At 47.5% G+C, this 14309-nt stretch overlaps 1 protein-coding gene across 2 annotated transcripts in view; it reads left to right on the plus strand.

Moving 5' to 3' along the window:
• The window catches only part of FBXO42 (F-box protein 42), a 48181-nt gene that overhangs the window by 20822 nt on the left and 13050 nt on the right, over window positions 1-14309 (plus strand). For both annotated transcript variants that reach the window (XM_040588986.1, XM_040588987.1), the window contains one exon: window positions 4735-4869. In XM_040588986.1, the coding sequence (XP_040444920.1) occupies window positions 4735-4869 (135 nt within the window). The remainder of the gene's footprint in view (window positions 1-4734; window positions 4870-14309) is intronic.

A 14309-nucleotide genomic window follows, 5' to 3' on the forward strand; every position in this document is an offset into this window, starting at 1 on the left:
TGCAGAAACGGAAAAGCAGCAGAGGAATGTCGACCGTTGTGCCAGAAATATTGATCTTTTGATGGAAGAGTGACTAATTTTAAATACTGATTATTTTTTTTCCATGCAGTCTGGGGAGCATGGCACCAACATGATGACTAATTAAAGCAATTTTGTGGTTTACCCTGAGAGGCAAGGGAGAGGTAGAAGCTGGAATGTTGTTTGTTTTACAGGATGGGCTGCTTTTGTACCAGAGCTACAGCTCTTAATATCACCCAGCTTTGCTCCGTATATCCCTGTCTTTTGGCTGCACTGCATCCCTGCACTGCAAGGAGCATGAAAATGGTATTTTAGAGAATAAGGAGATAGATGTGGGATTTTCTTTTTTTCCCCGCAAAGATGTGGAGAGCTGGGCTTTCTGAGGTCTGGTGCATTCTTCTCGTGCTGCAACTTGCGGCACAGTTGCTGTAAACATCTGTGCCAGCCAACAGGACCGGGTGCTTTCATCTGCAGCCCTACCTCCTCGGCGCCGCCATCCTGCGGGCTCTCGTGCCAAGCGTGGTTGGGCGTGGAGAGGTTACCTCCAAAACCCAGCTCCGCGTTGGAGGAAGCAGTGCCAGCAGCTCAATGTACAACACTTGCAGCATTGGCTTGGCAGGGTCCCCCTGGGAGCGCCAACGCCGAGGGCTGTCAGCCTTTAGCCGCAAAGCTGTGGTGCTGTTTTCAGCCGAGGGCCGTGTAGCAATGGGATTTCAATAGCCAGGCTGACTCTTTCCCCTCTTTCCGATGGGGATTACGACCTTTGAACTTGGATAGGTTACTTTATTTGATGTACTCAAAGTTTAAAAAGTCAGTGCCCTTTAATTATCGTGAAGGGCATGTGCTTTGCATTCAGTTTTCCCTTCCCAGCTGATCTTTATTTCAGTTATCTCACACTCTGGGTGAAAGTCTCTGATGCTTTGTTATGCAGCACTGAGGGGAGACAGGAACACGTTCAAAGCAAGCTGGCTCTGTCTCTGTTTGGGTATCGGTGCCTTCAGACATCAGAAATACTTATTCTCTGCATTTCCAGTTACAAAGATGTGCCATCTCTGCATACTGAAACTCTGGGGGATGCTGAATTTTACTGGACTCTAAAAAACAACTAAAAATCCATTCAGTGTTTTCAACCCAAAAAAGAGCTAAAGGCACCAAGGACTTGCACCCTCCTCCCCTGATGTATTCTACACCTTTGCAAGGCTGATAAAAATTGCAGTTTTCACTTGTGCTGGTTTTTTTCCCCCTAATATTTTTTCCCCAGAAACTAATCTGTCTTCCTCAGCTTCAGAAGCTTTAAATGGTTTGCTAAGAAGTAGGAAAGCACAGTTTAAATTATTTTGGTCTAGGATTAAAATACATGCCATGCAGACGTCATGGTGCCTGGCTGGCTGGCCTGGCTTTTAAATCCAAATAGAGGAGAAGAATGCTGCCACCTCCCCTCAAAAATAATAAATGAGCTGTGCTGTTGTGTGAAAGCAGTGCCTGCCAAGGGCTTGGCGTGGGGAGGAGGTAAGAGGCTCTCGACCTGTCATGGTTTAGGTAGGGATTAGATTTCTAAGGAAGCTAAACCTTTCAAGAAAGGTGAAGTCGAAAAACCACGGCATTGCTTTGCACCAGGTTTTAATTGCACGTACGTATGGTGCAAAGTACTGGCTGGTGCCTTCCTGGGTGGAGGTGACATTGCAGCCTATAAGAGGTCTTACCGTGTAGAAATGATGTATGGTCGAACCTTAAGCAGTAGGTAAAGCTATAAAAATGCTCTTAATCATTATTTCTTCCTCAATCCCATCCCAGGTAATTCCACTACACCACTGTTTATAATACCCTCCACCCCAGACAGCTCCAAAGTGATGTGTCGTGGCATATGGGTGCGTATTGTATTAGTTTGGTAAGACGGGTTGAGATGATGACAGTTCAGTTGCATGTAAGGACGTCGTGTGGATGCAGGCGGGGGAGAGCTGGGTGGTCTCATCCTGCGGAGCACATCCCGTGTCTTCAGCTCCCCCGTTCCCGCTGTGTGGTCAGCAGAGCGCCCTGGATTTCTCACTAAAAGCCAAGGCCATGAAGGCTGCTGGCTTTTCAATAGAGGATCTGCATGACAAGCCCCAGGTCAGACAATGGGACCCACGGCAAAGGCCACCGGGCGTCATGGCATCCCCTGCCGAGCCGCGGTATTGTCTGCAGGCACTTGAATGTGCCGGTTTATGGCGTCGCAATTCAGAGCGGTGGGATGAATGTCGCTGGCGTATGTATGGGTGGGCTGTGTTTAAAGATCTCTTTCATGCTGGAAATACATACCTCCGGGCTGCAAAATTAGGACTGTAGAGCTGGGTCACTGGAAACCAGTGGCATGCTTGTACTGGTCTAGAGTGAAGCTGGAAGCAGGGACGACTTTTCAAGAGGATTTTCTCAGAGCAATTTTCTCTTGCTATCAGAAGTAGGTTATCAGCCTTTCACTGCAGGTGCTCCTTTTATAGGTGCTTTTTTTTTTTTTTTTTTTTTTCCCCCTATCTTGCTGCTGTTTCAAAAAGGAAAAAAGCGTTTATGTCTGTACAAGCTCTGGAGCAGTCCTGTGTCCCATCAGGTCAGCTCATCTGAATCTATTTTTATTTTTTAACTGGTGAACAGCTGTGTACAACATGTGATGGAGAGAGAGAGGGAAGGAACGGTGCAGCTGGCACCCCTTGCCATGCATCTACCTCCACTTTTGCTTCAGCAGAGAATAAATATCAGTGCTTTTTATCAAAGCCGCTGTATTTGCATGCTAATCCTTCATCTTGTCACTTCCCTTGTGCTGGTTATTTACGACACCGTGTGGTTCTTAACCTGGAGGTGCTCTGTGGAGGAGCTTCTGCATAATCACGGGTGCTTCTCACCTCCATCTCGGACCCAGGGCCAGATGCTGCCCTGCGCCATGGGCTGCCTGCCTGAACTTTGACTTTTCCTCTTGCTTTTCGTGTTGGGCAATATATCGCTTGTCATCACAAGGGTGATGACTTCTGCTCCCTCTGAGCCCTGGCCGGTACCCTTCAGTGTTCCCAGAGCATAAAACATTGTGGCTTTCTACCATGCACTGGCACATGTGTGCACGGATATGGTTTATTGTGGTTTTTCCCCTCGCTAGACTTGATAATAAATGCTTGAGAAATCACTGGGGAGGCCTTGCTCACGTTGAAAGGGTCGATACTACTTTTTGATTACTTTTGGAGGGCACTTGTGTATGAAGTTGGGCTTTACAGAGAGATGCTTTGGTTCTGGGTGCAATTCAGGCAGTGAGTCCTCTTTTAGACAAGTGCCAGTGCTCCCCTGGCTGGGGCCAGGGGATTGCATGCAGGATTTAGTGTTTTGGGACTATCCGTATGTGTGCTGCTGCATTCCTGGTATCTAGAGACCTTTAAATATGTCCTGGGAGATGCAATAACAAACGGAGCAATGCCCCGACTGACAGATCGAGGCTTCAGAAACAACCTTGTCTTTCCTGCCAGCCACACTGTCCACTTTTTACCAAAGCTCTGGGGGAAGAATTTTACAGAAAGCACAAGAATTGAGATATGTCAGGCTGTGTCAAGTCAAGGGAGGATTGCATTTCAAACACATTGCATGCAGGTTAGCGGAGCAGACAGCACCCGGCCGATCGGAGGGCACGGATGCTGAACCTGCTGCCTGATTGCCCAGCCCAGCCCAGGAGCTGAAGTCACCTTGGCTCCTCGATCCTTGGCTTGCAACTGAGCAGCTGGTGTGAGTTTTGTCTGTCAAAGCTGCCACCGAAGGATGAGCTTGCTCTTCCAGCGTTGCCATCAGGCACTTGTTCCACTTCTGAGTTAGGCAAGATGTGGAAGAGATGATGCTGCCTTGCACGGATCTCCAGAACATGAAAGGCAAGGGGTCATCACTCAAAGTCAACAGGGCTCATTGTGTTTGAGGAGGGAAATGCAGAAACTGGGAAATCCTCTTTGTAATTGCAGGGGTTTAACTTTCTGAGCACATTGGAGTCATGTTTATCCTCCAAGGCAGATAAGCTGAACGAGTCATCTTTACCTTATGTTTAATTTACTTCTTGTCAGAGGTGCCTGGGTGCCACAGGATGCTCGCTGCCAAAGGAAGACACCTGCATAATTTCTTTCTTGCTGCAGAGTTTGGTTTGGGGCCAAAAGCTCTTTATTTCCCTGGGTATCTTTGAGGGGCTATCAAGTGTGTTCCCTCCCCATTCCTCATCTTGCTGCCCAATCCTTTCCCATACAGAGCAGAGGGAGTGCTCATGTAAGATACACGTGTTTCAGTGGTGCTTTTTCTATGATGAAATAGGGTAAAATGCTGTCAGATTTTGAAAAGGAGAATAAATGACCAGGTCTAGGTACATGGGCCAGTTTCTTAATCTAATTTGGCGACCCTATAAACCATACGAACTAGCTTAGAGAAATTAAGTGTGCTGAGTGCATTAATTGTAGCTAATCTAATTAATTACAAGCTTCTAAGGCAGCTTTCTTTGCGCTTTTAGGAGCAGCTCTGCTTGAGAGGATAATCATCTCAGAAGTTCTTGCTGGAGGTTTACACTGGTCAGGGATACTCCTAAGCTGGCCCATGGTTTTATTGACATTGGGGCAGCCCGTCTGCTTTTCACCTGTCTGAAACCCAGAGGGGGGTATGGGAAACTATTTTCACCCCAAAACATGAAGGTCAAAGAATTAACTAATCTGTGCGTTTGCTTTTTTCCAGGTGCGTGTTACTATGATGCTAACCAGTCGATGTACGTGTTCGGTGGCTGCACGCAGAGCAGTTGTAACGCCGCCTTCAACGATCTCTGGAGACTTGACCTGAACAGCAAGGAGTGGATCCGGCCCTTGGCATCAGGTGAGAAGTGGCAGACGTGCAAACTCCCCCACTGCTTTATCAAAACTTACCTTGTTCCCAGGGCTGGCTGGTCTGATTCTGTATTTCCCTGTGTGTTTTATCATCTGACTGGTTTTCAGATTATATCCCTTTGGTTTTTTGCATCAAACTGTGCGTATCCTCATGCATGCAGCACTGTGCTGCGTTGTTCCTCCTTGTCTGGAGTGATTGCTTGGTGCTGGTTTGTGCCATGCCTGATGAGTGACACTTACCTGTGGCCGCAAGAGCCTGTGTTGATAAGTCATTGTCCCAAAGCTGAGATTATTAATTTTTTTAGTAACTTTGGTAGCTGCCACTTCAGGTATTTTGAGGAGTGGAGGAGACATGCCTGTGCGGGCTGCCCACAGCAACCAGGAGAGCGTGGGAAAACAGGTACATTCCTGCAGTCCGTGCGCTCTGAGCAGGGCAGGAAAATGCCACAAATTATTTCCCACACTGGTTTTTGTACTCAAAATTTTGTCACACACAGCACACTTGTTTTCCTCTATATTTCTGATTTTGACTAAAATAACTTTGAGAAAAGCAGAAGAATTGGGGGAAGCTCCTGGGGGGGAAGTCAGTATTAAACTAGCCATTTCAGCAAAAGCTTTACATTAACAAAGAGTAGGAAGAAGAAAAGGAGCTCAGCATCCACCAAGCACTCCTTGTGGACTAGTCTGCTTGGGTGCAGGCTCGCTCTAACCCTGCTTCGTGTGCTCTAAGTATCATGGGTTACATCATTATTGTTTAAAGTAATATTTTCTTGTCTGACACTTTTTTTCTTATATGAAGTCCTCCAAAATGCAGATGTGACATTTGACCAATTCTCAGAAACTTTGAAATGTTAACATGTAACTTATTGCTTGATGACCGCTCACTGGATATCAGTCCGCGCAACTGTTAATGTTTTGATTTGATTTTTTTGCGTCTGCGCGTGCACTCTATGATGCCTATAGGTGAGAATTAAGCAGTCATGGACTTAAAATGGAGGAAGAAAACAAACCACAGCCTACACATATGTGGAAAGTGGCTCTTGCTCTTCCTCCTCCCTTGCCATAGCACTCTCCCTCTGCTCAGGGGTAGAGAAGAGGCCATGGGTAGCATAAACAGGATACCGGGCGATGCAGACCTCTGCTCTGACCCAGGACGTCTATTCTTGCAGCCCAGCGAGTTCTTCCGTCGGATTGAATGTGGGGCACGACTCGCAGTTAACGAGTCCAGCCGTCGGCACCCAGCTTTGCTCAGTCACTCTCTTGGTATTTCGCAAAGTCAAATTCCCACTGCCTTACTAACAAATAACACTTTTAAAAGAACGAGTCCTGTGGGAATATGTGTCAGAGTTAAGTCCCATGGGAAGATCCCCCGAGGAAATATTTCTGCATGCTGTCATGAGCGCCTGTAGCGAGATGGGATCACAACTGAAACTTCAGGCAGTCTCACCGAACAGAGAGCGCTCTTGTTCCTTGGTCTTCAGAGAAGATGAGTCACCCCACGCTTGTGCCGGTGGTGGTTTCTTACACATAGCTGCGCGCTTTTTTTGGGTGGTTTTTTTTTTTTTTTTTTCCCTGTGTGCCCTTAACCAGAGGGTTGGCACCCACTGCCTGGGAAAGAATAGTGACTGGAGGGGGCAAAAGCAGAGAGCTTTGAAACTTGGGAGTCAGATGTAAATAAGGCAGGAGGGATCTTTTTAAAAGAAGAGCTGACGTTGATTGATTTAACACTTGCTGTGTGTGCAGGCTAATTGCTTGTGGAGGCTGAGGAGGAGTTCCCACACCTGGCCCTATAGACTCTGTAGGGTAGGTCTTGCCCCAGAATAAGACAGCAGCTTTTCCACAAGGCTCATTCTTGCTCAAAGAGGTTTGATCACGCTCTACTTATGCCCTCATTAAGCATGGGCATCTTATCTAACGAGACCTAAAGGGAGTGGGAGCGTGGTGCCAGGGTGATGCTAAATGCTTTAGATGCAGCTCAGGTGAGCTGAAACAACTTAATCCTTTTTCCCTCTCTGAAGGGCTTTTCCAGGAGAAAACACCCTCTTTTTTTGTTGTTGTTGTTTGTTCATACCTGTTTTCGTTTGGGTTTTCTTACTTGCAGGCATTAGATGACATGAGCGCTGGATAATTCATCTCCAGCCTGAGCTGCTGCACTTCATCTAGGAGTAAATATTTAGCCTTCAAAGAAATAATTGGCCCGTGTTTCTTCAGTCTCAGAGACAGAGGAGGGAGATAATTGTTTTAAAAAAAACTAATTTTTGAGGTTTCAAAGTATTTTTTTGCTTGGATCTAAAACAATGGCATTGACTTTCTACTTATTAGGCTGGAGCAGAACAAGAGAGTTAATGCCTAGCTTTTATGTAGTGTTTTTTGCTGGTGGAGTTTAATGCTCTACAAAGGAGGGTCTAAGGCAGCAGGATCTCTTATTTTAGGAACGTGAACAGGAATGCCTCTAAACTCTTCTCCTCCAAGCTCTTCTGGCCACTTTTGGAGCTACTTTCCACCTCTTCCACTCCCACATTAAGAGTTTTACTGGAGCAGGAGGGGAGTGATAATTAATGGCCCGTATTATGTGGGAAGCCTGCAATGTTATCCCAGGATAGGTGGTCCCTGGGAGGCAGGTGCCTTTCTCCGTGTGTTGGGGATGCTTTTTTTTTTAAAACCTTTATTTGCATAATTAATCCAGGCATTTCTTTGATTTTTAGCCTATCTGCACAGAGAACTTGATGGAGGACTGGAGGTGGTTTACGCTGGAGTCTGTTTATGCAGCTAGAGGCAAGGGTTAGTCTCGACTCCTCTGTAACTCAAGCTGCAGCACGCCACTCTCGCAACGAGGGTGCAGGCAAGATGACTTTGGCGGTGATAGTCCTCTGGTCCTGTAGTGTCCCATCCCCCCGCCCCCTCCCCGAGAAACAACCTCTCGTGCAGCTGAAACAGCCAGGGAAGAAACCAAAACCCATTTGAAACCGAGATTCCCAGGACTTAATGCAATGGGTAATTGCTGCAGGGGTTCCCATAGTGTCAGCAACCCCGCACCAAAGCCCTCGCCTAGAGTCAGCTAACCCAGGATCCAACCCTGGATCTGCGGCGCTGGTGGCAGGGATTTTTCCTATTTCCATGCAGGTCTGTGAAACACTCGTGATCCTTCCATCTCTGTGCGATGAAAACTGCTGGCAGGTCCTGGGAGAGGCTCCCTCGGCCATCAGCACAGACCCAGACCCTTTGTCGTCGTCTGTGTCTCCTGTTTGTGTCATCCTCAGGCTGCAGTGGATAATTTATAGGTAGAATTGAGAGCATATCCCCAGGCAGTTATCCATCTGGCCTGCCTGTGCTATTTCAGACTGTGTGTTTCTGCAGACTTTCTCTCTTCCTGTATTTGTTAGTTTATATTCCTCAGGAGCCCGGCACTTTGCCTCTGTCTGTCAGAACTGTACACTAAACTGGGAAATACCGTTTTTAAATCAGAAATATAAAAATTCCAGTAGTTTTTGACAGTGTTCCCGGAGGCTTAGGGGACAGAGGTGGAAAGCTTTTCTTTTTAAAACTGAGGCCTTTACTGTGCTTATACAGTACAGAATGATGATGTAAGGACTGGGTCTTTGCAGGGAGAGGGGTGCTAGCTGAAGTCCTACAGGATCTGTGCATCCTTCCTGTTGTTTCTGCTTTGTCCTCAGCCAAGTGTGATCGCCTGCTTTCCTTCCATCTTCCCTGCAGCTACCTGGGAAGGCGAGAAAGCTGGAAAGACCCCAGTCCCTGCCCTTGACACAGTGTGTTTTCCCACTGCCAGGCTGTGATATCCCACTCTGATATCAGGGGAGTTTAGGAGACTTGCGGCTCCACTTTTCCTGTTTGCTGTGAAAAGGCTCGCCGTGCAGCCGGCCCTGCATCCACCCTTCCGCTGGGGGGGTAGAACTCCCCAGGACTTGTTTCCTGGTGTTTTTGTCTCCCTACAGTCGTGCTGCATTTGCTTTCACTGGAGAGGTGGGAAAGCTTCTCATCTCTTTTTCAGAATTTTAGGACAAAACCAGGCTTGGAGGCCAAACTTGTTCATTAGATACTCTGATCCTTTCTGTCCACGTTCACAGTGTCAAGATGCAGCTGATCTTCCCTTCTTCAGCCTGAAAATAAGTAGAGACCTTCAGCCTGAAGTTTGCACTTAAAACCTCTTGGGTAGCCTTAACACAACACAGTAAGTGTGCAAAAACAAAAACCTCTCCCACATCCATTCCTCTTGGCTCTGTTCTTCCCCCAGGTCCCCTCTGTGCTTTGAGTGGGAGCTGCTGGAGTTTGAGGATCAGGTTTCCCCTTGTGAGCTGAGGGGAAGGTGCCTTTGATGGTGTTGTGTCAACAAAACTAACAGCCCAAAGGAGGTAGGAGAGTCTCTGCTGTCACCTGCCCCAGGTGATTGTATCAGATGTGGTCCCTGTGCGGTGGGAGGCTCTCTTGGCTGGAAGAGAAACCTGCCTGTTAGTCGTCGAGCACAAGTGGAGTGGTTTAGCCTTGACAAAGCTGTGCAAAACCCTTGCCTCCAGCAAAACAAAATGCCCTGTTTTCATCATCTCCTTACAGAAAACAGCGGTAAGTTTTCAAAACAGTTGGTGAAGTTTCATAATGCTGGTCCCAATCTGGAGTGAGCTTCCTTGTTCGTGGCCTCAGCAGTGTGAGCTTTGTGGAGCTGGAAGAAGATGTGAGCCACAGCGAAGGACTGGACTTCCCAAGGAAGGGAGGTGGTCATGCAGCTGAGATCCAGCAGATGTCCAGCCCTTTGCATCCGCACATTGGTGCAGCACCTTCATCCACAGCTTAAATAACAGACAGGACCTGTGGCTGCAGGGCAGTCCGTGGGGAACGGTGGGCTTTCTAAAGAGTAAACAGTTGTTATAGTTGTGGAAACCTCCTCATGTTTGGATTTAAAACCCACTGTGTCTGAAGGTCTCTTGAGATCGTGCAGATTGTTCAGTCCTTGGTTGTGTTTTGCCTCTTCTTTTTTCTGAACAGCAGTAACCAGCTGAGACTCATTGCTGAATTACTCTGCCCTGATCCCTGTATTGCAGTTCTTCTGTTCCCATTGCAGAGTGACTTGCCTTGTGGTAACTCAGCAAGCGATCCAAGGCACATCCTTGCTTTGGGTATTAAAAAAAAACCCTACAAAATCCTGACCTGACCATGCTGGTAGCCTCTCAAGCAGCATTTTTTGTCTGGGGACTGCTGCTGGTCCCCAAGACTTCAATTGCGAGATGTTTCTTAGCAAAACAAACAATTCCCCCATACACAAAGAAGGAAACCAGGAGAAGCAGGTTTTGAAAATAAACTTCCAAAATTTAGCCCAACTCATTTCCACTTACAGCCCTTGAGGGGAGGGCAGCAAAAGGGTTTTCATGTACCCGTGGGTTTCTGAACTTGGTGCGGTGTTGAACAGCGCTTTTTAATTGAAGGCACGCCTAACTTTTAATAAAAGTTTGGGATCACCTTGAGCACACTGAAGCCATGTCATAGCTGCTGGCCTCCTGGGAATCAAAAGAAGTGAAAAGTTGATACCTGGCACAGAATAACGTCTCTAATTATGACTGCAGCTGCTGGCTGCGGGTGTCTGATACTTCAAAGTAGAACAGGTTAATGGAACGGATGGAAATCCCTTGCAGTATGTACGGTGTCTTTCTGCTGTCGTAGTATGAAATGCAGCCTGGAAGAGAGGAAAGCTTTTCTCCAGCTCTTTTCCTGATCTGCTTTGTTTCTTCCTCATCGCCCTTTGAATTTAGTAGCAGTCGGGCATATTTCTGCCTTTGCAGAGCTAAAACTTTCCATGTTATCATCAAAACCCTCCCTGACTTTCCCACCATGATCAAAATGCTCTTTGAGCCCTCAAGTCCGGAGTGACTTGACCCCGTTGAAAACTCTGCCTGACTGGAGCTTGCTTATCGCACAGCTAATTTCTGCCCTTCTTGAAACAAAAACACGAGTTTCTGGGCTTCATTCTGTCCCATCCTTTGGGACTGACACTGTCGCAGCATGGGTTGCTTGGCATTGCTTTCTGTGATTTAAATATATTGAGTGTTTTTTCCCCTCTTTGGGCTCACAGGTTTACAAGGAGGTGAGTAAGCACTCCTGCAGAGTGGTAGTAGCCTTTGACACCTGTACCCTCCAGCCTGGTGTTGTCCTGTCAGGCTGGGAGTGACAGGGAGCACTGAAGGATATGAAACCTTTCTGAAATTCAACCTGCAGGGTAGAAATAAAGAGGCAAAGTGCATCTTTTGAAGAAGCATCCTGGTAACGTAGAGAAATCTAACTGGCAGTACGTACAGAAATGCTGCAAAGCACAGGATGTCGAGATAGTCTCGTTGCAGGTATGCAGGGCAGTAGCCTGCTGCTCCCAGGTGAAAACCGCGTCTGTGCAAGTGTTAAACAATTTATATTGCAAAACATAACATTGCAGGGAGTGGGAGCTGGGTTTGCTGCACTTGGAAACAGCAGGCTATGCCCTGCTCTCCGAAGGAAGCAACATCTTTGGATATAGAGTTTAAACTTCATTACTGCCCTTCCAGAGAGCGCGCCCAGAGCTTGTTTGGCAGGCTCTGAGCTCTGCAGTGCTCGGGGGTTTCTCAGTGCCTTTTGGTCCCTCAGCCTGTGTGAGGCAGACAGGATGCTAATTTCTTCTTTCTTTGCTTGGGTGGTTTTGAAAAATGTCTCTCGTGAAATGTGTGTTATTAAATATGAAATATTTCAAGGGCAAGAGATGAAGAATCAGCAGGTGAAGGTTTGAGGTTTTGGTTTTGGGGTGTTTTTTTTTTTCAAAAGCTGTGACACCTCATTGGGAAAGCACTGCTTGTGCGTGGAAGGCTGGTTTCCAGGATTAATCCATCGCTGTTTGGTTTCAATAGGACTGCTCTGTGGCAGTGATTAGGTGCCTAATCTGAGTGGGTTTAGGTTTACAACGCACATCTACCCTCCCTTTGATTTGCCCAGGCCCTGTCTTCCACCGTTCTCATGGCCTCTCTGACTGTTTGCGCTTTAACCTCTGATCAGCTTGTCATCTCGATCCATTGTCTTCCGAATTTTGCTCATCCAGCGTTGCTTCTTGTGCGCGGGGTAGCTCTTGCCCCATGGGATGGACACCCTGCCATAGCTGACCCAGCAGCATTGCATGGATTACACCAGGGATGCAAAGGTAGAAAGTGCACGTGCAAATTTGGCATGTGATCTGTTTGCAAAGATCTATCCTGCACAGGCAGGAAAAGCCGAAAGATTCCTCTCTTCTTCCCAGGGCTCTTGGAGGCTTTCTGCCTGGGAAATCTGTTCCCTACAAAAAAAAGGCAGCTGCTTGGAGAGACCGGTTGTTTAAATGCTTCAGAAGTAAAGCCCTTAAACTCTTCAGCTGCTCAGTGTGATGGGAATTGGATGTGAACTACTGCTACCAGGGTAAAAAATATACCTGTGCCTCCTATTGAGCACCGCACCTGAAAACCATCTTGCTGTGTGGCTTTCTCCATTCCTTCCTCCCTGAATCATGCCTGGCTGCCACCTGCCCCTTGCTCCAGCTGGCCTTCAGTAAGTTATCCTTATCAGTGCACCCGAGCCGTGTTCCTGGAGCATTTCCAATTGCTCCCAATATCTGCAGAGGTCATAAAGTCACTCCATAACTTCATTCCTCTCTTACAGCTTGAGGATGGGGGACAGAGCCTGTTCAGCAATTAAAATAAGGAGTGACTGGTCCTCACCTTGTCCACAGGGATGCTGGGATGCTACTGTTGTTGCCTCTTCAGTATCAGCGTGTGCGTCATCGCAGGAATGCGGTGCCGGAGGCAGGCAGAAATCGCTTTGAAGATGCCAACCCGCCCACCTGCACATGGAGGTGGGAATGGGCCCAGGACTTGGGACCAGTGGCAGCAGAGCCAGCTTGTGTCTAACGAGCTGTCACAGTGGTGCTTGGAGACTTGGTAAAGATGGTTTTACATCAGCCAGCCAAAACAACTGGTAGTTTCTTTCTCCTGTTCCCTGCTTTCAGTGCACCGTGATCATTGGAAATTCAGCAAATTTTTATCCGTAGGTGAAACATGGAGGGGAAAACAGTCCCTGCTATGGGAAATTTGCTCCTCGGAGCAGTGGCTCGCCTGCTTTTGTCAGCAGGTCAGCAAGGCACGTCTGACCATGGCGCTTCCACAGGGGAAGATGCTTTACCCTTTGGATGCCCTGCTATCCTGCCTCGGACAGTTCAGCCTGATGCGGGGGAGTACGAAAGGGAAAAAGCAACAGAGGAAGCTGGGAGAGAGGTGGCTCGAAGATGTTTTAAGCGATGATCAGGTTTTCCTCTTCCCTCAGTACAGGTCCAGGGACTTGTGGTCCTCTATAAGGCAAGAGGTAAGCTGAGCATCTGTACTTCGGTGCAGAAGTGGAGTCAGGCAAGGAGATCCCATGCATCCATTCATCCCTGAGCCTGTGGGTTTGTTTTAGTCCATAGGATGCTGAATTTCTTTTGTTGAGATCCCTGACACAGAGAACCTGGGCTCTGTATAGGCTGCAGTCAAGACAGCCCTGAAAGAGGGGAGCTGGTTTTACTTGCCTTTCCTTGTTGCATTTCACTGGCTGCCACCCTGTCTGTCTTGTGTTCAAAAGGAGACATCCAGCTGGTCAGCAGAGCTGCCAGGAGTTTTTTGGGAGTGCTTACTCAAACGGGAGCTGGCGACCTTGCCATGGTAAAGTCAGCAAGTCTGCGCATCTCATAGAGCAAGAGCCTCAATAAGGAATGGTTTCGATAAAACTCTTGTCTCCTGAATGATGAAAGGTAGAGGGATTTATTCAGGATTTTAAATCAGCCTGTATGGCAGTTGTCACTCTAGAAGCTTTCTTGCATGTATCTGTGTGGAGCAGCCCTTCTTAAGACACTATCAGCATGGATTGAGCAGAACGGCATGAAAAATAGCTTGTCGCTTTAACTTTGTCGGATTTAGATTCTCAGAGAAAAGCTCCCTGGGCGCAGATCTCTCCCGAGATTTAACGGAAGAATTTTTCCCACTATTGCCTTTATCAGCCTCCGGGAAGGATGCAGAGAATTTTTAGCCTCGCTGGTGCCCGTTTGTGATGCACAAAGGTAGCCTGGAGCAGGGACCGGGCGAGGGCTGGCTGATGCACACTGCTTTTCAGCATCGTGGGTAGTACGCGCTCATTTTAAACATGACCCCTAGGCCATCTGAAAATACTACCGACGAGTGTGCTATACCAAAATTGGGGAAAACTATTTGTAGCCCTGTTGGTAAATAAGAAGTCCATAATCTGTAAAAATAGGTTTGTGGGGTTAGGAGTCCTTATATAGGCAAATAACTAGTGGAGTCTTGGTGGTGGTGCTTAGCATCTGGTAGCTCCCAATGAGTTTGGAAACTTCTGAAGGTCTCACACATCTGAGAGTTGGGTACCTGCTGTTGAAATGATGAGCAG

This window comes from Falco naumanni, chromosome 3, assembly GCF_017639655.2.
Source record: "Falco naumanni isolate bFalNau1 chromosome 3, bFalNau1.pat, whole genome shotgun sequence".
NCBI lineage: Eukaryota > Metazoa > Chordata > Aves > Falconiformes > Falconidae > Falco > Falco naumanni.